The sequence below is a fragment of the Ahaetulla prasina genome, chromosome 2 (assembly GCF_028640845.1).
Source record: "Ahaetulla prasina isolate Xishuangbanna chromosome 2, ASM2864084v1, whole genome shotgun sequence".
Taxonomy (NCBI): Eukaryota; Metazoa; Chordata; class Lepidosauria; order Squamata; family Colubridae; genus Ahaetulla; species Ahaetulla prasina.
This window is the reverse complement of record NC_080540.1, coordinates 159,551,817-159,573,226: the sequence shown is the minus strand read 5'-3', so window position 1 is coordinate 159,573,226 and position 21,410 is coordinate 159,551,817. Positions and strand designations below refer to the sequence as shown.

The 21,410-nt window shown below is 40.2% G+C and overlaps 1 protein-coding gene across 3 annotated transcripts in view; it reads right to left on the bottom strand.

The window, feature by feature from the left end:
- Positions 1–112: 112 nt before the first annotated feature.
- Positions 113–21,410, bottom strand: part of BIN2 (bridging integrator 2) — a 61,182-nt gene continuing 39,884 nt past the window's right edge. The window contains exons 10-13 of one of the 3 annotated variants that reach the window (XM_058171501.1): positions 19,858–20,674; positions 7,391–7,462; positions 4,818–4,913; positions 114–1,889 (exon numbers count right to left, since the gene is read on the bottom strand). In XM_058171501.1, coding sequence (XP_058027484.1) covers positions 1,779–1,889; positions 4,818–4,913; positions 7,391–7,462; positions 19,858–20,674 — 1,096 coding nt within the window. In that variant the 3' untranslated portion in view covers positions 114–1,778. Of the gene's footprint in view, positions 1,890–4,817; positions 4,914–7,390; positions 7,463–19,857; positions 20,675–21,410 lie in introns of all 3 variants that reach the window. The other 2 variants (XM_058171498.1, XM_058171500.1) reach the window with 2 other exon arrangements.

The window sequence follows — 21,410 nt, the reverse complement described above, 5'->3', positions numbered from 1 at the left end:
TGTACTCAGCGGAACGTACAAAAGTAGTGAGCTGCTAATGTTTTGGGGAGCATTCAGCAGCTCTGCACAAAAAAAATTGCTTCCGAATGCAAAGCTGGCTGGGGAATTCTGGGAGTTGAAGTCCACCAGGCTTAAAGTTGCCAAGGTTGGGGACCCCAGCTATAGATGAGCTAAATCTTCCCCAAATTAGCTTCTCCTCAAGTCAGCTGGCAATTACACCTCCAAAGATAATAGAGCACTGCGTTGAAGGAATCAGATGCATGTGTTTGAATTTGAAATGCAGACATATTTTATTATGCATTAGGCAGAAAAGAATTATGTTTTTATTAACTACTGTAGGTACAGATATATTTACAATACCTCTCAAAAGGTATCCAAGGGATCAAGCTGGAGGAGATAGGTTGATCGATGATTACCATCCATGATCATAATAAAACGCTTCAAGCAAGCAACAGATGACAGTTGTAGGTGTCCAAAACCAGACATTTCTAGTTAAACAATGGTCTATAACCAGTGGTGGGATTCAAGTAATTTAACAACAGGTTCTCTGCCCTAATGATTTCTTATAACAACCAGTTTACCAAACTGCTCAGAAAGTTAACAACCGGTTCTCCCGAAGTGGGGCGAACCAGCTGAATCCCACCACTGTCTATAACAGGGGTCCCCAACCCATGGTCCGTAGACTGGCACCAGGCCGTGGCATGGCTAAAAACGGCCTGCGCAAACAAGCAAAGCCCCATCTGTGGGCTGCAGGCAGCACATGAAACCACACCCCCTCTCATCCACAGAACCAGTCCCTGGGGCCCAAATGGTTGGGGGCCACTGGTCTAAAAATAAGAGAAAACAGAATACAATGTGCCTGACAACATGACGAAATGGACGATCTTAGAAAAAACTGGGAAGAGTTCAGAAGCAGTTGAGCATGGAAGGCAGTTCCAGGATTCAAAAGGATTTTATAAATATCCTCTTATTATACTCCGTATTGCCAGCTTCTGATTAGTGATTCATATATACAAAAAAAAAGTAAGATTTTTCCATAACAAAATGCTTCAAACACAAACATAAATGGCATAATTAAATGGTTCCCCATAAATGGGAGAAAAGTCCCATTACATGTTGGGGAAGGAGGTTTCCCGCCCCCTTATATACAGTATATATTTTCTCTGTGCAATGTGTTTTATATATGAACTTTAATGTGTGATTTCCCTATCCAAAGTGATAATCTCACCATGTAAAGTTTCCTTAAGTCTCTCCTCCCTCTCATCCTTACAGAATAGAAGTTAATCGTCTTTCTTACTTTTCCCATTCTCCGAATAATCATTTAACTTGTTCTAGAAAAGCATGATTGAACTGCAATTATTAATTGTATTATTTTCTAGTAGATGAATGCAATGAAAGTGCAACTAGCTTAAATGGAGGATTTCTCTCAGGAGTTAGTGTGGGTAAATGGTCCAGAAACCCCAACTGTATTCTGTAGGCTATCAGCTATTCTATAATAGGACTCTTCATGGTGATGTTCCATTTTAGAAAAGTACCTCTGAGGCAGAGGCCTCAGAAGGACAAATTTCTTTCAAAGATTGCCAGTTTCTGACCTATAATACGGTAGATGGAACTCATATTATTCAAAGGTTCACATATCTTAAATATTGCCACCTGCATGATATTATACTGATGTGAGGCAACTGGCCTGGAGGGAAAAAATGGTTTAACAATTATAGAAAACTAGATTTTTGAAAACGAGGCTTTTTCTTTCTTCCTTTATTCTATTGCTTTTGAGCTTATTTCAGAGGGACCGATCTGATGAGGACCTGGGGGAAAATGCCTTTCTGTAGCATATCTTGGTTTTCCTTCCAGTCACTTTCTTTTACTCCCATCCAAAATCCTTTTTCCTAGAAAAGTAAAACAAGTAAACAAACTTCAGTCAGAGCTTTTCCATAAGCATGCTCCTGTTTGTTATAATTTAGAAATTTGGAAAACACTTGAATCCTTATGCATAGAAAATAAGTCTTCAAAGTTGCTAAATGTAGGGCATTGCAAGTGATAGTCATCATTATGCTAACAATGCAATGCTTATAAGGGTTGACTAGTCCCTGTGGTTTTCAAAGCAACATTTGAAAGGGGTTTGTCCTTGTCTCCTTCCAAGGGCTGAGAGAGAGGGACTGGCCCAAAATCACTTTGTGTCTATGGTGGGAGTATAACTCACAGTCTCCCAGTTTCTAGCCTGGTGCTGTACACACACATACACATACATACATAAACACATAATACAGGTAATCCTCAACTTACGACTACAATTGAGCCCAAGGTTTATGTTGCTAAATGAGAAATGGGTTAAGTGAGTTTTGCCCCATTTTATGACTTTTCTTGCCGCATTTGTTAAGCCAATCACTGCAGTTGTTAAATTAGTAACATGATTGTTAAGTGAATCTGGTTTCCCCATTGACTTGGCTTCTCAGAAGGTTGCAAAAGGTGATTACATTTCCCCGAGACACTGTAAACCAGTGGTTCTCAACCTTTATAGTGCTGCGACCCCTTTAATACAATTCCCCACGATGTGGCGCCCCCTTTAATACAATTCCCCACAATGGGCGACCCCAACCGTAAAATTATTTTCGTTTTGAATTTATCGCGCCTGAAGCCGTATTGGCTAACGATCTGAACTGCTTGCGATTGCCTTGAGGACGGAGGCATTAAAGCGGAGACTCCTCCCCTATTAAGTTTATCGCACTTGAAGCCAGATTAGGCTAGCGATTGGGAGTGATTGCAGCTGGCTTGAGAGGGAGACATCAGAGCAAAGATTTCTCTCTTTTTTAATTCATCGCGCCTGAAGCCGAATTCGGCTAGCGATTTGAAGAGCCTGCAGCTGGCTTGTGGAGTCAACCATTGCAGCGCAATTCTTCGACTCGCAAGTAAACTTCCCATATTTCCAATGGTTTTAGGCGACCCCTGGCAAATCGTCATTCAACCCCCAACGGGGTCCCGACCCACAGGTTGAGAACCGCTGCTGTAAACTGTCATAAGATCTGAGTCAGTTGTCAAGTATTCAAATGTAAAGCACATGATCATGGGGATGCTGCAATAGTCAGAAGCAGGGGTGAAATCCAGCAGGTTCTGACAGGTTCTGGAGAACCGGTAGCGGATATTTGGAGTAGTTTGGAGAACCAGCAAATACCACCTCTGGCTGGCCCCAGAGTGGGGTGGGAATGGAGATTTGGCAGTATCCTTCCCCTGCCATGTCCACCAAGCCACGCCCACAGAACCGGTAGTAATAAAATTGGATTTCACCACTGGTCAGAAGTGTGAAAAATGGTCGTAAGTCACTTTTTTAAACTTCGAGCGGTCACTAAGCAAACTGTTGTAAGTCGAGGATTACCTGTAGCTACTTTTACAGGAAAAAACTTGCTCAGTGTTGTTTCTGCTAAAGGGAGAGTTAATGATTAATAGAGGTCATATCAGACACAAACATACAAAGAGGGAGAAGTAAATAGACCTGAAACCTAATGGCAATAGGAGTAGCAGCTCTGAACTCTCTCTAAACAGCATGGCACTTTCAGCAAGAACATTTGCAGAACAGGTGATTCCAAATTACACCTTATTTTTTTGTGAAACAGAGGTCCTGCTTTGCAAGAAGAAGCAGGCCCAAGGTTCAAGACTTGAAGAAGGCAAGATATACATCACACCCTACTATGCAGAGTCCAACACTGGACCAAGAAGTCAACTCCCGAAAGTGCTCTTCCTTTAATCTCTCTTCTGCAGTTTAGAACAGGGGCCTCCAACCTTGGCAACTTTAAGACTTGTGGACTTCAACTCCGAATAGATTGGAGGCCCCTGGTTTAGAATAGTGGCTGCCCCTCCTGAACTGTTCTAGCTCAGGGGTTTCAGACTCAAAATTACCATGAGTGTTCATGAGGACTAGTTAATTAGTCCAAGGGCCATGACTCTGAAACTTTTTTTTTTTAATTTAATATAAAAATCCCTGATGAGTTACTGGCAAATGGTATTACTATTTTAAACACATACACATTTATTAAATGCTTTTTATTTTCATTTTTTTTACCAAGACTGTTATTTTATAGCTGGCACCAGTTTTTTTTATTTTGCTTTCATTATTGGGTTGATACACACTGTATTTTTTTCAATATCGTATTTTCCACTGGGATATTATTAGGTCATCCTACATATTTTTCAATATGTTGGGTGACATAATCCAGGGATGAAATCCAGCAGGTTCTGACAGGTTCTAGAGAACCAGTAGCAGAAATTTTGAGTAGTTCAGAGAACCGGCAAGTACCACCTCTGGCTGGCCCCAGAGTGGGGTGGGAATGGAGATTTTGCAGTATCCTTCCTCTAGGAGTGGGGAGGAAATGGGGATTTTGCAGTATCCTTCCCCTGGAGTGTGGAGGGAATGGAGATTTTGCAGTATCCTTCCCCTGCCACGCCCACCAAGCCACGCCCACAGAACCGGTAGCAAAAAAATTCAGATTTCACCACTGATATAATCAAGGAATTGGTCTTTCCAGGAACCGCCCAAATCCTGGTTTTCTTTTCCTTCTCTCTTGTTGCTGAGCAGAGAGATCTGGCTTTACTTTGCTGTTTCCCTCATTGACTTTCCCTTCTCTTTTCTCTATATAGGACAGAGACCTTCTTTCGTAGCAGAAAAATCTAGCTTGTGTGCATGCTCCTCCCTGCTAGCTGGATCTTCTGCGAGTTGTAGTTCAGTATGACATGGGAGAACTAAGGGACGCCCACCTCTAAATTATAGCATCCTTTGCCAATGTATTTCAAATTGTCATGCCAAGCAAGTCCTCAGATGTTACCTCTGCTTGAATGTCTGATATCACAAGTATGATATCTCCTTCTCCAAACTGAAGATGACTGTCATCTTCTGAAGCATGAGCTTGAGTTGCTTGAGCCTGGAACATAAAATGTGAAAATAATAAAAAATAGGGCAGTGTAAAATGGGCATCTCAGCTCTTCATCCATCTATCCCACTTCCGAATTGAATACTACAGAAAAGGCTGAAAAAATAATATTTAAAGTAAAATTTAAAAAGTCAGGGATGGTCTCAATGGACAAGGCTTGGAATTAGCACCCTCCCTTAATTAATATTTATAATTATAATTATTATACTTAAATTATATAATTATAATAATTAATATTAATTAATAATTAACACAGTGGCTTAGTGGGTAAGACGCTGAGCTTGTCGATCGAAAGGTTGGCAGTTCAGTGGTTCGAATCCCTAGTGCTGCCGTGTAACAAGGTGAGCTCCCGTTACTTGTCCCAGCTTCTGCCAACCTAGCAGTTCGAAAGCACGTAAAAAATGCAAGTAGAAAAATAGGGACTATCTTCGGTGGGAAGGTAAGAGCATTCCGCGCACCTTTAGCGTTTAGTCATGCTGGCCACATGACCACGGAGACATCGTCGGACAGCGCTGGCTCTTCGGCTTTGAAACAGAGATGAGCACCGCCCCCTAGAGTTGGGAACGATTAGCACGTATGTGTCGTGTCCCACTCCTCCTCTGACGGCCGGGTCGGGGAAGTCTGTATCAAGCGTGGCCACAGAGCCTCTGCAGCTTTGCCAAAGTTCTGTCAGAGTTCTCAGGGCAGGCAGGAGTCCAAGATGTGACTTCAGCAATCCAAATTAGACTTTGCATGACTCAAAGGGGTCGGTTCTCTCGCCTCTCCTGTTCAACATCTACATGAAGGCGCTGGGTGAGGTTATCCGTGGTTTTGGGGTGGATTATCATCTGTACGCTGACGATACTCAGCTGTACATTTCCACCCCGAACCACCCCAACGAAGCGGTCGAGGTGATGGCCCGGTGTCTTGAAGCTGTGCAGGTCTAGATGGGGAGGAACAGGCTCCAACTCAACCCCACCAAGACAGAGTGGCTGTGGGTCCCGGCGTCCCGGTACAGTCAGCTTACACCTTCGCTGACTGTTGGGGGTGAAGTATTGGCCCCCAGGAGAAGGGTGCACAACTTAGGCGTTCTCCTGGACGATCGGCTATCTTTAGAAGAACATCTGACGGCCGTCGCCAGGGGAGCATTTTATCAGGTTCGCCTGATCCGCCAGTTGCGCCCTTTCCTTGACCAGGACTCCTTGTGCACAGTCACTCACGCTCTCGTTACTTCTCGCCTGGACTATTGCAATGCTCTCTACATGGGGCTCCCCTTGAAGAGCACCAGGAGGCTCCAGCTAGTCCAGAATGCGGCTGCGTGGGTAATAGAGGGAGCATCACGCTCCCATATAACACCCATCCTGCGTGGCCTGCACTGGCTGCCGGTAGCCTTCCGGGTGCAATTCAAGGTGTTAGTGACCACCTTCAAAGCGCTCCATGGCTTAGGACCGGGCTATTTACGAGACCGCCTACTGCCACCGCTGGCCTCCCAACGACCTGTGCGCTCCCACAGAGTGAGCCTGCTCAGGGTGCCGTCGACCAAACAATGTCAGTTGGCGGCCCCCAGGGGGAGAGCCTTCTCTGTGGCAGCACCGGCCCTTTGGAACGAGTTACCTCTGGGGTTACGCCAACTCCCCGATCTCTGAACCTTCAAGCGGGAACTGAAGACCTTACTATTTAATCGTGCGGGACTAGCCTGAGTGCATTTTAATTATAATTTTAAATTTTAAGGGTTTTTACATCGGTCTATGACCGTTTTAGTTAAATTAGACCTATTTAATATTTGTTTTAAATTTGTTTTAAATTTGTTATTTATATTATGTATTATTTGTGTTTTTAATAAGGCTGTAAACCGCCCTGAGTCCTTCGGGAGAAGGGCGGTATAGAAATTAAACTATAAATAAAATAAATAAATAAATAAATAAATAAATAAATAAATAAATAAATAAAGAATGGCAGAAAGCAGATCCTTTATATAGGCCATGGGGTGTGGCTCCATGATTCAGCACTCATCCAGGCCTGCCCCTCCTTCCTTTTGCTGATGTTGCCTCTCCATTCTCTGGAAGCGTGGATCCATCCACCCTCCAGCTGCCGGCAGCTCCAGCTCGTGGCTTCAGCTTCTTCATGTTCACATGCTGTGGGGGAGGGGTTTATTTGCTCGGTTTGTCCGGGCATGGTGCCAGGACCGGGGGCCGGAGGCATGCCAGGCCATTCGTCTTGCTCGGTCTGTCCGGGCATGGTGCCAGGACTGGGGGCTGGAGGCATGCCAGGCCCTTCATCTGCATTATCAGTCTCTGGCTGAGATAACAGGAGATGAGAGGGGCCCGGCTGCGGAGAGGGGGGCGGGCGAGACACAACAGTATGTGCGAGGGGAACCTTTACCTTTACCTTTACCTTTACCTTTACCTTTACCTTAATTAATATCTGGGTTTGTATGACTCATTAGCTGGGGAAGTCTAAAAGCCAGCTGTTGGATTGCTGCATCTTACCTTGAATAGGAACCCCAAGGGTAGCTTGTTCTCATTCTCTTCTTTAGCTTCTGGGAAAAAACTACCAACGATCTGAAGCAAAAAGACCATATGGTTATTTAAGGGACAGGGAAAAAGCTATTGCCCAATTATAAAGAGATCTGGAATCAGATCCCTGATCTTCAGATCCCTGGGGAGTGATAAGGTGGCAGTCTTCAACAATTAAAAGCTTTCAACATTTTACAGACAAACAAGATTCACACGACCCAAAGGTGCTTTTTTCAAGAGGCAACTGGACTTTCTGGTTTTTCTTTGAAGACATTTCGCTTCTCATCCAAGAAGCTTCTTCAGCCCAGAAAGTCCAGTTGTCTCTTGAAAAAGCACCTTTGGGACAACTATGACCTGGATGACTTAGAATCTCCATAGACAAGATTCAGATGAGGGTCTCCCCTGCTATTAATCCATGTAGCTTGGTTGTTTTTGGCTTCCTATGCTGTATTGTCAGCCTCCCAAGTAGACCAGTCAGGAAACACAACGAGATGAAATAATTCTTCTTTATCATAAAGTTACATTAACAGAACTCTTGTAAGTCTTGAAGTACAAATCTCCCACCGTCACTTTTAACATTCTGATCAATTAGGGTGGATCTTTCCTAAGTTTCTTTCTCTGCCCGCTAAGCCACTGGTGCTCCCTGTTCTTTTGTCTGATCTAATGGTGGGTTTCTATCGGTTTGCCCCGGTTTGGTGGCAGGAGGCTCCGCCCACCTGCCCAGATGTCATCACGGATGCTCTAAGCATGCACAAAACATTCTGTGCATGCGCAGAAGCACTGCACGCATGTGTGCTCCCAATTTTGAAACGGTAGCAAAGGTAAATGGAAGCCACTACTGGTCTGATCATTTTCAGTTTCTCTTCCCCTCATGCCTCAAGGTCATTCTCACCTAGAGCTATCCATTATGGATTACCATTATAAACCAGGCCAGTAAATTCAACAGATTATAGTTAAAAGCTCTGTCATTATGCAATCCAAGCTTTGTGCCTGAAGGAAATGGAAAAGAGAGATGACTATCACTGGGGGCAGGGGATTCCTTTCTTAGGAAAGTTCCAAAAAATACCTGTTTAAAAATTCAAAGCAGCTATCGAATAGGGATATTGATAAGTATTTGAAGGAATATAAGGTTAAAAATTTAACTTTAGAACAAACGGATGAATTGAATCGGCCTATAACCTCGGAAGAAATTATTTTGGTAATTAAACAATTAAAAATGGGGAAAACTCCTGGTACGGATGGGCTTACAGTTAGTTATTATAGGAATTTACAGGATGAGATGTTAGGTCCACTTAAGGAATTATTTAATCAGATACAACTAGGAGGGGGAATTCCCCCCTCATGGAGAACCTCTTTTATTTCATTGATACCAAAAGAGGAACAGGATTGTTCTAAACCTGGGAATTATAGGCCAATCTCACTTTTAAATAATGATTATAAGATTTTTGTTAAAATAATAGCTAATAGATTAATGTTGATTCTGCAGCGAAGAATTCATAATGATCAATCTGGATTTATAAAAGGGAGACAGATGAGGAATAATGTTAGGCAGATTGTTAATTTACTGGAGTACTTAGAAAAGAAAAATTTTATTCCAGCAGCATTTATTTTTCTCGATGCAGAGAAAGCTTTTGATCGATTGCATTGGGATTTTTTATTTAAATTAATAGAAAAGATGCAATTTGGAGATGGTTTTTTAAGAATAATTAGGGCAATTTATGGAGAGCAAACAGCACAGATTATAATCAATGGTAGCTTAACAGAACCTTTTAAGATTGCGAAAGGAACAAGACAGGGATGTCCTTTATCACCATTATTGTTTATTTTAACTCTAGAACCATTATTGGATAAAATACGAGAAGTAAAGGAGATAGAGGAATTAGAGTTAGACAGTATGAATATAAGTTAAGAGCTTTTGCAGATGATTTGGTGATTACTTTAACAAACCCTATAAATTCTAGTAAATCTTTGTTGGAAATAATTGATCAATATGGGAATGTCTCAGGGTTTAAGGTAAATCAGAAAAGACAAAAGTGATAATAAAAATATGGCCAGACAACAGAAAGAAAAACTAGAGGAAGTAACAGGATTTGAAATTGTAAAGAAGGTTAAGTATTTAGGGGTTTATATTACGTCATCAAATGTGAAATTGTATAAGAATAACTATGAGGTTTTATGGCAAAAAGTTCAGAAGGAGTTGATTGTTTGGAAAAATTGCAATTATCTTTGCTGGGAGAATTGCTGCTATTAAAATGAATGTTTTACCTAGATTTTTATTCCTCTTTCAGATGATACCAATAATTAAGAAAGATAAGAATCTTGAGGAATGGCAGAAGGGAATTAACAAATTTATATGGGAAGGTAAAAAAGCTAGGGTGAAAATGAAAATAATTCAAGATTCTCGGAAAGGGAGGTTTAAAATGCCTAATTTTAAATTATATTATGAAGCAGCTGCTCTCTGCAATAAGTGATTGGTTTAATTTAACAGAGGACAGAATTTTGAATATAGAAGGTTATGATTTGTTATATGGATGGCATGCATATTTAATTTATGACAAAAAGTGGATAAGGCCTTTAAAAATCATGTGCTAAGAAATGCCCTTCATGTGTTTGGAAAAATACTCTTATAAACTAAATTATAAGGTTCCTATATGGGCATGTCCTAGACATACAGTAGAAAATATAAACATAGAACAGAATCAGGAAATGATTACATATAAAGATCTTTTGTATACTGAAAGAGGTAATTTGCAGTTAAAATCTCTGCAAGTATTAAGAGAGGAAGGAAAAATTATACTTGGTTTCAATATGAGCAATTACATGCTAGATGGAAGGAGATCAGAAAATTGGTATAGAGCAGAACGAGGGAAATTTGGGTTAGAAATGTTAAATTCACGCAGGCACAGAATCTGAGGAAAATTTTATTCCAGCAGCATTTATTTTCTCGATGCAGAGAAAGCTTTTGATCGATTGCATTGGGATTTTTATTTAAATTAATAGAAAAGATGCAATTTGGAGATGGTTTTTAAGAATAATTAGGGCAATTTATGGAGAGCAAACAGCACAGATTATAATCAATGGTAGCTTAACAGAACCTTTTAAGATTGCGAAAGGAACAAGACAGGGATGTCCTTTATCACCATTATTGTTTATTTTAACTCTAGAACCATTATTGGATAAAATACGAGAAGTAAAGGAGATAGAGGCAATTAGAGTTAGACAGTATGAATATAAGTTAAGAGCTTTTGCAGATGATTTGGTGATTACTTTAACAAACCCTATAAATTCTAGTAAATCTTTGTTGGAAATAATTGATCAATATGGGAATGTCTCAGGGTTTAAGGTAAATCAGAAAAGACAAAAAGTGATAATAAAAAATATGGCCAGACAACAGAAAGAAAAACTAGAGGAAGTAACAGGATTTGAAATTGTAAAGAAGGTTAAGTATTTAGGGGTTTATATTACGTCATCAAATGTGAAATTGTATAAGAATAACTATGAGGTTTTATGGCAAAAAGTTCAGAAGGAGTTGATTGTTTGGAAAAATTGCAATTATCTTTGCTGGGAGAATTGCTGCTATTAAAATGAATGTTTTACCTAGATTTTTATTCCTCTTTCAGATGATACCAATAATTAAGAAAGATAAGAATCTTGAGGAATGGCAGAAGGAATTAACAAATTTATATGGGAAGGTAAAAAGCTAGGGTTAAAATGAAAATAATTCAAGATTCTCGGAAAGGGAGGTTTAAAATGCCTAATTTTAAATTATATTATGAAGCAGCTGCTCTCTCTGCAATAAGTGATTGGTTTAATTTAACAGAGGATAGAATTTTGAATATAGAAGGTTATGATTTGTTATATGGATGGCATGCATATTTAATTTATGACAAAAAGTGGATAAGGCCTTTAAAAATCATGTGCTAAGAAATGCCCTTCATGTGTTTGGAAAAATACTCTTATAAACTAAATTATAAGGTTCCTATATGGGCATGTCCTAGACATACAGTAGAAAATATAAACATAGAACAGAATCAGGAAATGATTACATATAAAGATCTTTTGTATACTGAAAGAGGTAATTTGCAGTTAAAATCTCTGCAAGTATTAAGAGAGGAAGGGAAAAATTATACTTGGTTTCAATATGAGCAATTACATGCTAGATGGAAGGGAGATCAAAAAATTGGTATAGAGCAGAACGAGGGAAATTTGGTAAAGCAAATTAGAAATCAGTCTCAGGAGCATATAAAGAGATTGTATAATGTGTTACTTGAAATAGATTCTGAAAGGGACTTGGTAAAGGACTGTATGATAAAGTGGGCACAAAATTTTCAGGAGCCAATATTATTGGAAACGTGGGAAAAATTTGGGTTAGAAATGTTAAATTCACGCAGGCACAGAATCTGAGGAAAATTTTTATAAAATGTTTTATAGATGGCATCTAGATCCTAAAAAATTATCGTGTATGTATCCAGAAATGCAAGCAAAATGTTGGAGATGTAATTGTGATGACGCTACATATTTTCACATTTGGTGGACTTGTAAGGACATAAAGGCCTTTTGGATAAAAATTTGGTGGATTTTACAAAATGTTCTGAAAAAGAAGATAAAGTTCCTGCATAATTTTTCTTGTTGGGAATTATTACGGATTGTACAGTAATTGAGACTAAATTGATTTTAAATCTAATAACTGCAGCAAGATTACTAATAGGACAATATTGGAAGAAAAAAGAAGTACCAACAATACAAGAATGGATATTGAAAGTTGCCAATTTGGCTGAGATGGCGAAGATATCAGCCTTTTTGAAAGACAATACGCAAGAAAGATACTTAAAGGAATGGAAAAATGGATTGACTATATTCAACGAGATATCAGACTAAGAGTTATCAGACTGTTTTGAATGATTATGATGTATTATTTTGATTGCTTTTGGGGAAGTTAGGAATTGATGATTGTAGGGTATAATTAAGTTGGGACGAAAACTTTTTAGCATATGTTTGTTTTACTTTTAACTATACCTTGTGCTCGTTCCGGGAAGTCGGGGGAGGGGTTGCGAAGGAGGGGGAGGAGGGGGGGAAAGGGGAAAAAAAAAATTTTTGTAAAACTTTTTGAATAAAAAAAAAAAAAATTCAAAGCAGCTTTTTACATTCAACTAGAGATGAAGTGAAAAAAGACTTAATTATTATAATAGTCATTTCTCGCTAAAGACTCTAATGCCTGTAATGAAGCCAATAGGATAGCCCAAATTCTTTAGAATCCCTTTGTTTCAGCCCCTTATGATTCTGGCTGTTTAATTTCTTGTTAGAGGCAGACACTGCAGTGTGTATATTAATTGCGTTGATAATTTAGTCATCAGCAGCATGCAGAAATAGACCTACTCCCTCACAGAGTGAGGATGGCATGAATTAGTTAACTCAGCTCGCTTTGTTTGAGCCATTGATACATCTCCCAGCTATTGCACTTCCTACGTTGGAAGGCCAACTTTTGCAGTGGGAAACTTACTTGCATATATGAAGACCGGGGTGAAATCCAGCAGGTTCTGACAGGTTCTGGACAACTGGTAGCGGAAAATTTGAGTAGTTTGGAGAACCGGCAACTACTACCTCTGGCTGGCCCCAGAGTAGGGTGGGAATGGAGATTTTGTAATATCCTTTCCCCAGGAGTGGGAAGGGAATGGGAATTTTGCAGTATCCTTCCCCTGGAGTTGGGTGGGAATGGAGATTTTGCAATATCCTTCCTCTGCCATGCCCACCAAGCCATGCCCACAGAACCGGTAGTAAAAAAAAATTGGATTTCACCACTGACGAAGACCCCTTCTGCTGATACTTTTATCTCCAGTATATGAGAGATGTTGAGATTGTCATTATTCCAGCAAAATCAAGGGATTCAGTATAATTTTTGATCAGGTAGGTCTCAATTAGTGCAGTTAATGCATCTCATGAAATGACTGCGCTATTTGAATTCACACAACTCAAAGTCATATTTCGGTGGAAAACCCTGTAGTTGGCATCTTCAAAAACACACTTGCTTTACATACTTATTTTTCTAATTATTTTTTGTAAATTGCATGTTAACTGCTTTTCAGCTATTAGAAATCTATATAAATACATACATACATACCATGTTTTCCTGAAAATAAGACCCTATCTTATATTTTTTTGAACCCTGAAATAAGTGTTTGGCCTTATTTTTGGGGAAGTCTTATTATTTTGGAGGAAGATGGGGCTCCTCTTGCCGTCTTACCTGATTTCCAGCTCTGCGTTTAAATATTTTCAGGGAGAGGCTTATTTTAGCACATTCACTCAAAAGCCCGATTGGGCTTATTATCAGGGGATGTCTTATTTTCGAGGAAACAGGGCAGTGGTGGGTTTCAATTTTTTTTACTACCGGTTCTGTGGGCGTGACTTGGTGGGCATGGCTTAGTGGGCGTGGCAGGGGAAGGATACTGTAAAATCTCCATTCCCACCCAACTCCAGGGGAAGGTTACTGCAAAATCTCCATTTCCTCCCAATCAGCTGGGACTTGGGAGGCAGAGAATAGATTGGGGCGGGGCCAGTCAGAATTTTTACTACCGGTTCTCCGAACTACTCAAAATTTCCGCTACTGGTTCTCCAGAACTGGTCAGAACCTGCTGAAACCCACCTCTGAAACAGGGTACATACATACTGTACATACAGCAAAAGGGTGATTAGAACTTTGATTTTGAAAAGATACAAACTGAGGACCCAGGTGCATTTGAAATAAGAATTTGGGATTATGTAGAATTGTTGGCATTGGAAAATGCTTTTGTTTTGAATCCTCTTTTAAAAAAACAGGATGAAACTTGAAAGGGAAACACTAGAAGGAACCAGAAGGGACTAAAGATTTCAATTAAAGAAGAACTCTTGTATTTGACTTACTAATACAGCATGAAACAAAATATTTAAACATTGGACATATTGGAGGATATTTTTAAACAATGGATCCAGAAGTTCATTTTAAGAATGTCCAGCTTTGTAGATAGACTATGTTTAAGCGATGTTATGAAAGAGGCACAGTTTTGCCACACAAGATTGTTCTGAAACTGGATTTAAAATGACAGGCTAGAATAATGGTACGAACAAAGGTGCTATATTGGACATACAAAAGAAATTGGCTGATATCTTAATAATTAAAAGTGGTGTACAGATAACCAGAGAGTGATCTGGATAATAAGTTTCCAATGTTGGTTCCATCCACAAAAAAGGCTTGTAAAAACTTTGAAGATTTTTTTGAGACGGGACAAAGAAATGAAAAGAAATAAAGTTTTGGAGCCTTATTTGAAAGAACTAAAATTCAAGATAATTAAAAATAAAAGGAAAAATAAATAAATAAAGTTGGTTTATTTGATTTATTAAAATAGATTTTTAAAAAATCTCTTGTAAGCCTTAGTAGACTTTTGTTGATCATGATTGAATGGTGTGGCTTAAAGAATTTCTTATAGAAAGAGGATATGAGAAGAAAATATCATTTATTTTATTTTATGTTGATACGTCACTCTCTAAGTGGGATGGATGCTTTCTAAATCTGATTAAAAAAAATAAGTTACTAAAACTGTATTTCTTATAATGAATGGGAATCATTTCTTTTTATATTTCTTCTCTTTTTTTTTTTACTGTGTTCTCATTTTTTCTTTCATTTCTATTTTTGTTTTGTTTTCCCCACTTTCTTTTTTCTTATTCTTTTAGTTTTCTTGGGTTTATATTAGTTTTATCTTTGTACTTGTAATTTTTTAAATAAGACTACTATTAAAAAAAAAGATGACAGGGGATATGATATAGTATGCTAGGACTCTGGAGCTCCTTTAATAGTGGAATGCAATTCAACTATTTGCATTCTACTTTTTCCCACATTATCATCCTGACACCAAAACAAAACTGTTCTACATGGGTAAACCTTTAGCAGATATAGGGGTTTATCAAAGGCCATCATTTATTTGATATTGTTATTATTTTAAAGAGATTTCATATTTCTTTTAAGGATTAATTAGCCTCCCAGAATATTGTGGTAGAAACGTGAATGACAAATGTTCAAAATATTTATATGAGTGCTAGGGAAAAGTTAAAGTATAGTAAAAGCTAAAAGTCCAGCGGAGTGTTTGTTCCAGTGATAAATGTACAGGGATTACTAACATGCATACATTTTCCTCTCAAGGAAATATTTCTGGGCAAAATGTGTCATGCCAAGGTTCAAACTGGGTCTTTTGGGGGATATTTTTTTCTACTTCTTTCAATAGATATATAGATAATAGATAGATAGATCTAGATTATAGATAAATAATTTTTTAAAACAAGGTTAAAAACAATGCAAATTTTAGAGACGAAATAAAGAAAAACAGTGAAAAAATAAATAAAAGAAGAAAAAGAAAGAAACAAGAAGAAAACATTATAAGGCAGTGCCTTCCAACGTTCTTAACAGCAGTTATAAATCCACTTACATTTTACCCTTTCTCTCTAAGATTATATTCTAATTCAGGGGTCACCAACCTTTCGAATCTCAGGTACCACTAAATTCATAATTTTAAATCCTATGGACCACTCATATGATCTGCCTAATGACCAGTTGGGTGGGCGTGGCTAGGTGGTCATGTGAGTGGGTGGTCATGGCCACCTCAATATCACGTCGAGAGGCACCTCGCTGGCCTCTACTCACCCCTCCCCTCCCAGCCACTCCTCGCCTCCCCGCCCGGGCTCCTTAGAGCCCCAACAGGAAGCAGTTGTTGGAGCTAAACACCACCATGAGAAAGAGTTGGCAAAACAGCTGGCTCAGTTCAAATTAAATCTGACCAAGAAGGAGGCTCAGTAGAAGCACCTCCCTGAGGACTAGGAGCATAGGCTTTCCAAGCAGAGGGAAGACTTGAGGGAGTGCAAGGCCAGGTACTGGTGCCTGGAGGCTCAACGGGCTGAGATGGTCAGCCAGTTCCAGGCCATGATGCAGTCCCACTGGAAAGAGGCCCTCTGGCTCTTTGCCACCAGCAGCACTTCCCTCCAGCTTTTGGCCAAAGCCCTACATCAGGAGGATGAAGCAGAACCCAAGTCGGAATTTCTGCCCTCCTCCGACCCACACAAAAAGACCCCAAAGAGGGACACTCTCTGCAGCAACACAAACGTTTATTGCACGTTTCCATCCCAGGGGCCGTAGTTTGAGGACCCCTGATTTAGTGCAATATAAAAAATGCAAATAATTGTTCTGCTGACCACCAAAATTTTCTCATTGACCACCAGTGGTCCACGGACCACCAGTTGGTGACCGCTGTTCTAATTCTCATAGTTTAACCTTTTTAATCATCAAAATTACAAGTTCATTTTTTCCCACTCTTCAGCAAAAAGTTAGTTTAAGAGGTTTCCAGTCACTAATAAATGAGGTTATTGTCCTTTCCCTAATCAGACAAGATAATGTTGCCATCTCTGTTAGTTCTGTCACCTTCACTAGCTATTCTTCCATTGTGGATATGTTTCAGGGTCTTTCCAGTTTCATGTGAACAATAATCTTGCAGCAGTTAACATATACAAAAACAATGGTCTATGACTCATTTCTAATTGTCTATCCAGCAAGAAAAGTTCTGGTTTCAGTTGAATGTTGATTTTAATTATTCTTTTCAGATCACTGTGTGTATCTGAACCCAAAATTTCCTGGGTTTTTATGAGTCCACCAGGCATAATAAAATGATTTCGTATTGCCCACGTTTCCAGCATACTCGTTTCTCATGCTCCGACTACAGAAACCTCATTAAGGAAAGAATGAAAAACTGCACAATGCTTTTCCAATGGCCAGGAGCCATCTATCTCTTTGTTGTTCTCCATTCCTTTCTGTCCATTCATTTATGCTTTGGGTCTGACACAGCTCTGAGCTTCAGCAGCCAAGAGGTCAAATACCAGTCATATGTGGAAGGCTTTTGAGGTACCCCAAGTTCTTTGAAGGTATCAAAAGCACAATGTGAATTTGAAAGATTGACATGATTATTTGAAGCAGCAGATTTAGTACCCTAAAGCTCTGTGGTTTTAAGAAACTGCTTGGTTTTCCTCATGGGGTATGATGGTCCCTTTTTAAAAAAATGTCAGTCATGCCTTCCAACAGTAGCAAGCTGTTTTTGGAAAGCATGTGCTGCTAAACATGGAGGTAAATTTGGCAGGCCTTGAGAAATCTCACTTTAAAGAAAGAATTGAGCATCGTCAAATGAGTAAGAAAAGCAGACCACTGTAAGAAGCTGAGCGATCTCTTGCAGAGCCTACTAACAAATTCTAGGAAAAATAATTGTTGAACTAGATGAGCCTTTGGTGTGATTTGAAGGGGTTTGTGTGTGTGTGTGTGTGTGTGTGTGTGTGTGTGTGTGTGTGTGAGAGAGAGAGAGTAAGTGTTTGTGTGTGTTGCATACTTGTGTTCTTATTTTATTTATCATTATACCTGTATCCCATGGAATGGGCAACGGATAGTGGAGGACAGAGGTGTTCTATGGTCCATAGGGGTCATGAAAAGTCAGACACAATTTAGTGTCTGAGCAACAATCCCATGGAATGCATTTCTGCAGTGAGGTTCTCCTGGCAAGTGACGAGCTGCCTTCATGAGTGTTGGCAAGAATGTGTTGGCAAGGATGTGCTTGGCTTGAAAAACTGAATGTATTTGGGTTTTAAAACTAATCCTGTAGCAGAGGAAGCCCCAGAAAAGAGTGCAATGCCAAGGATTGGGAATGAAACTAGGAATGATACACCAGAGATGGAGACATCCAGTACTGTAATAAGTAGACAAGTACGGGAAGAAGTAGATCTAATATATGACGTAAGGTTTTCACTGCCTCCATGCCAATACATGGGATATAGGGAACAAACAATAAGACATCTTAATGTGGGAGGACAAAGATGATTTTGTAAGCATTCCTGAAATGTAGAAGTAAACTCCTGAGTAGAATGCAGGGACTAAATGATGTAACTTAATTGACGGATTAGGGCACACTGTAGAGAAGCATTGTATGCAGAGGGGGGACTTCACATACTGTAGCAACCAGTTCGCCCAGCACTGAAAATGTGAGCACGCATGCATGTGGCGTCATAAAACACGGCAATTCACTCACACGCACCATCCACACATATGTACAATGTCAAACAGCAATTTGCTCGTGCGCGCCGTCCACACATGTGCGCAGCGTAAAAAACATAGCGATATAGGGTGGGATTGCACCCAGGGGGATGGGTGGGTGCGGGCCCACCCACAGGTCGCCATTACTGGTTTGCCCGAACCAGTCTGAACTGGCTGAATACTGCCTCTGATTATATGTGAAGGAGGAATTTAAATATGGATCCAGTTAAGAGTATTTGAGTAAGAATACCAGGAAGAAGAAACAATAACCAAGTAGCAGGCCAGGCAAAAAATTTTCATAATCTGCCCTTCTGGACTGATGACAGAACTTCCAGGGAGGAGAGACATATGAAGAATGGGAAATTTCAACTCATTGGATTTCTGCTGGAAAGGCAATTCAAACCAAACCTCAAGGTCCTTCAGAGCAGGGGTCTCCAACCCTGGTCCCTTTAAGACTTGTGGACTTCAACTCCCAGAGTTCCTCAGCCAGCAGTAGGAGGAAGCTAAGGAAACTGTTATGGATGTTTAGGAAGCTTTTGATCAAGCTAAGAGGGTATGCATAGGAAATGGTTGATGGTTTAATGACCAAGAAAGCTATACCGACAAATAGTTAATGTCTGCAGACACAGAAGTGGAAGGATCAGTTTTTGGGCTATGTGCTACTAAGAGGAAGAAACAACAATGGCATCCTGCTTAGAGAAGATAGGATATTAACTGGTGACCAAAAGAACTGAGAGAAAGTGTTTTGTATGCCAGTTTTATGATACATATATAACAAAAATAATTGTGTCTCAGTTTTCCTGCTCTGACAAGGGGCCTTCTTGTTCTTTGTGATGAAACAAAGAGCTGGACAGCCAGTGGCATTTAATTTTTCTCTTGATTTTTTTTTTGTCAGCAAACATGTCCATTCCGTGCAAACTGATGTGTCTAATATGCAAAATATCATATTGTTATTCATTTGAATTACTTACAGACAGTGATGAGATTCAAATTTTTTTACTACCAGTTCTGTGGCCTTGGCTTGGTGGATGTGGTGTGGCTTAGTGGGTGTGGCTTGGTGGGCATGGCAGGGGAAGGATACTGCAAAATCTCCATTCCCTCCCCACTCTGGGGCTAGCCAGAGGGGGTATTTGCCAGTTCTCCGAACTACTCAAAATATCTGCTACCGGTTCTCCAGAATCTGTCAGAACCTGCTGGATTTCACCCCTGCTTACAGAGCAGAAGCATCATTGAATTGTTGCAACACTTATTTTAGGTACCCTGTTGGAATATTTTTGCTACAGCAGTTGTTTCTTTTATGTCTAATTAGCAACTGGAAAAGGGGTCAGTGATGTTTCTTCTCGTCTCTTACCTGAGCATTGGTACCCTTGGGGGAAATCTCAATTTCTTCCATGCTTCCTTCACTGCTACTGTTATCATCTTCTACATCTCTGCAGCTGTGGCTACTCTCATCTGTCTCCGTATTGGGTGGAGCAGATTCACCGGTTGCAGACAGGACCTCTTCTGAGTCTCCATCATCTTTGGCTGAAGAGGGAAGACCTTGGGGATCATCTTCGGGGCAAGAAGAGCTCTCCTCAGGTGGTCCTTTGTAGTCCTGACCATTCACTTTCTCAATCTGCATCTCATCCTGGATCTCTTGGGCATGCTCAAGGTCATGTTTCAGTAGAGTTGGGATTTTATCCTTTGCCTGAGGTGGAGAACCATCCTCTGTTCCAGGTGTATCATGGGCTTCAATGTTTTCTTCCAAGAAGGGCTGTTGTGCAGGATCTTCCGAATCTTTAGAAATGCTTTGCCTCTTGCCAGCAGCTTCAACCATTGCCTGTGATAAAATCTCGGCCGCAAGGTTCTTTGCCACGACCTCAAGGGCCCTGCCGGAAACACCCTCGAGCTCCTCCAGTTGGGTCTCTTGGCTTTTGCCTTCTGTTTCACTAGCAGCCTGGGCGTCTGACTCGGCACCCTGGCCACCCTCATTTGGCAATTCTTTGACCTCTTCTTTGGCTTCATCATCATATACAGTTGTGGATGCCACCTTGGTGGCTGAAGTAGTTTCTGTTTCTTGATTTGGGACAAGGGGAGATGTGGAGACCTCATTTATGCTATTCCCTGCTGGCAGAAAAGAGTTGCTGGTTGGGCTTACTGGGGATGAAATAACCAAAGAGCCTCTGTTGCTGCGTCGGGAGGAAAAAAAAGCATTAGCCAGTCTTAGAATATTTGAATATGCAACCTCCAACAATCCAACATTCAATTAGTTCAGCATTCCCCAGCCGGGCAGCCTTCCTATATGCTGAGATGACAAGCCCAAGAATCTTCATCTGGCATTCACTTTGCACTTGAATTTAGGGAGTTGCAGCCCCAACCCGTTTGAGAATCAAAGCCCTATTTAGACATTTATACCCAAATGAAGGCCATATGTAGGCGTTTCAAGTGCCAAATAAAAGAAGTGTAAAAGCATTAACATATTTCAAAACAGCAGAAAACTACACAGTCAGTTCTGTGTAATTAACTTAATTTTACGACTTAATTTTTGTGGTTCAGTCGGAAACGTCTGGGAGAACATGTGGTTTGAAGCCTATTCCTCATTAAAGCTCACCTCACAATGCCCTTCCGATTGTATTAGACTACCACTCGCATCATCCTAAATTCAGTATGGAAGTTAAAGGTCACTTTTGGGGACAGTCGGTACGAGCAAATTCAGGGAAGCAGCTATTTGGGACACAGTGTATTCTTCACAGCACTGAAACTTGTTCAGGTAGAATTCTAACCATCCGAAATTCTGTAGCTTTCCCCTCTCCAGGTTGTATTACCCACTAGGTTTTAAAAAACCTGTTACACATTGTCTGTCTCTTACTATACGCTTGCTTTCCATAGAAATTGTAAGTATTTTCTACAGTGCAGTGAAAATGG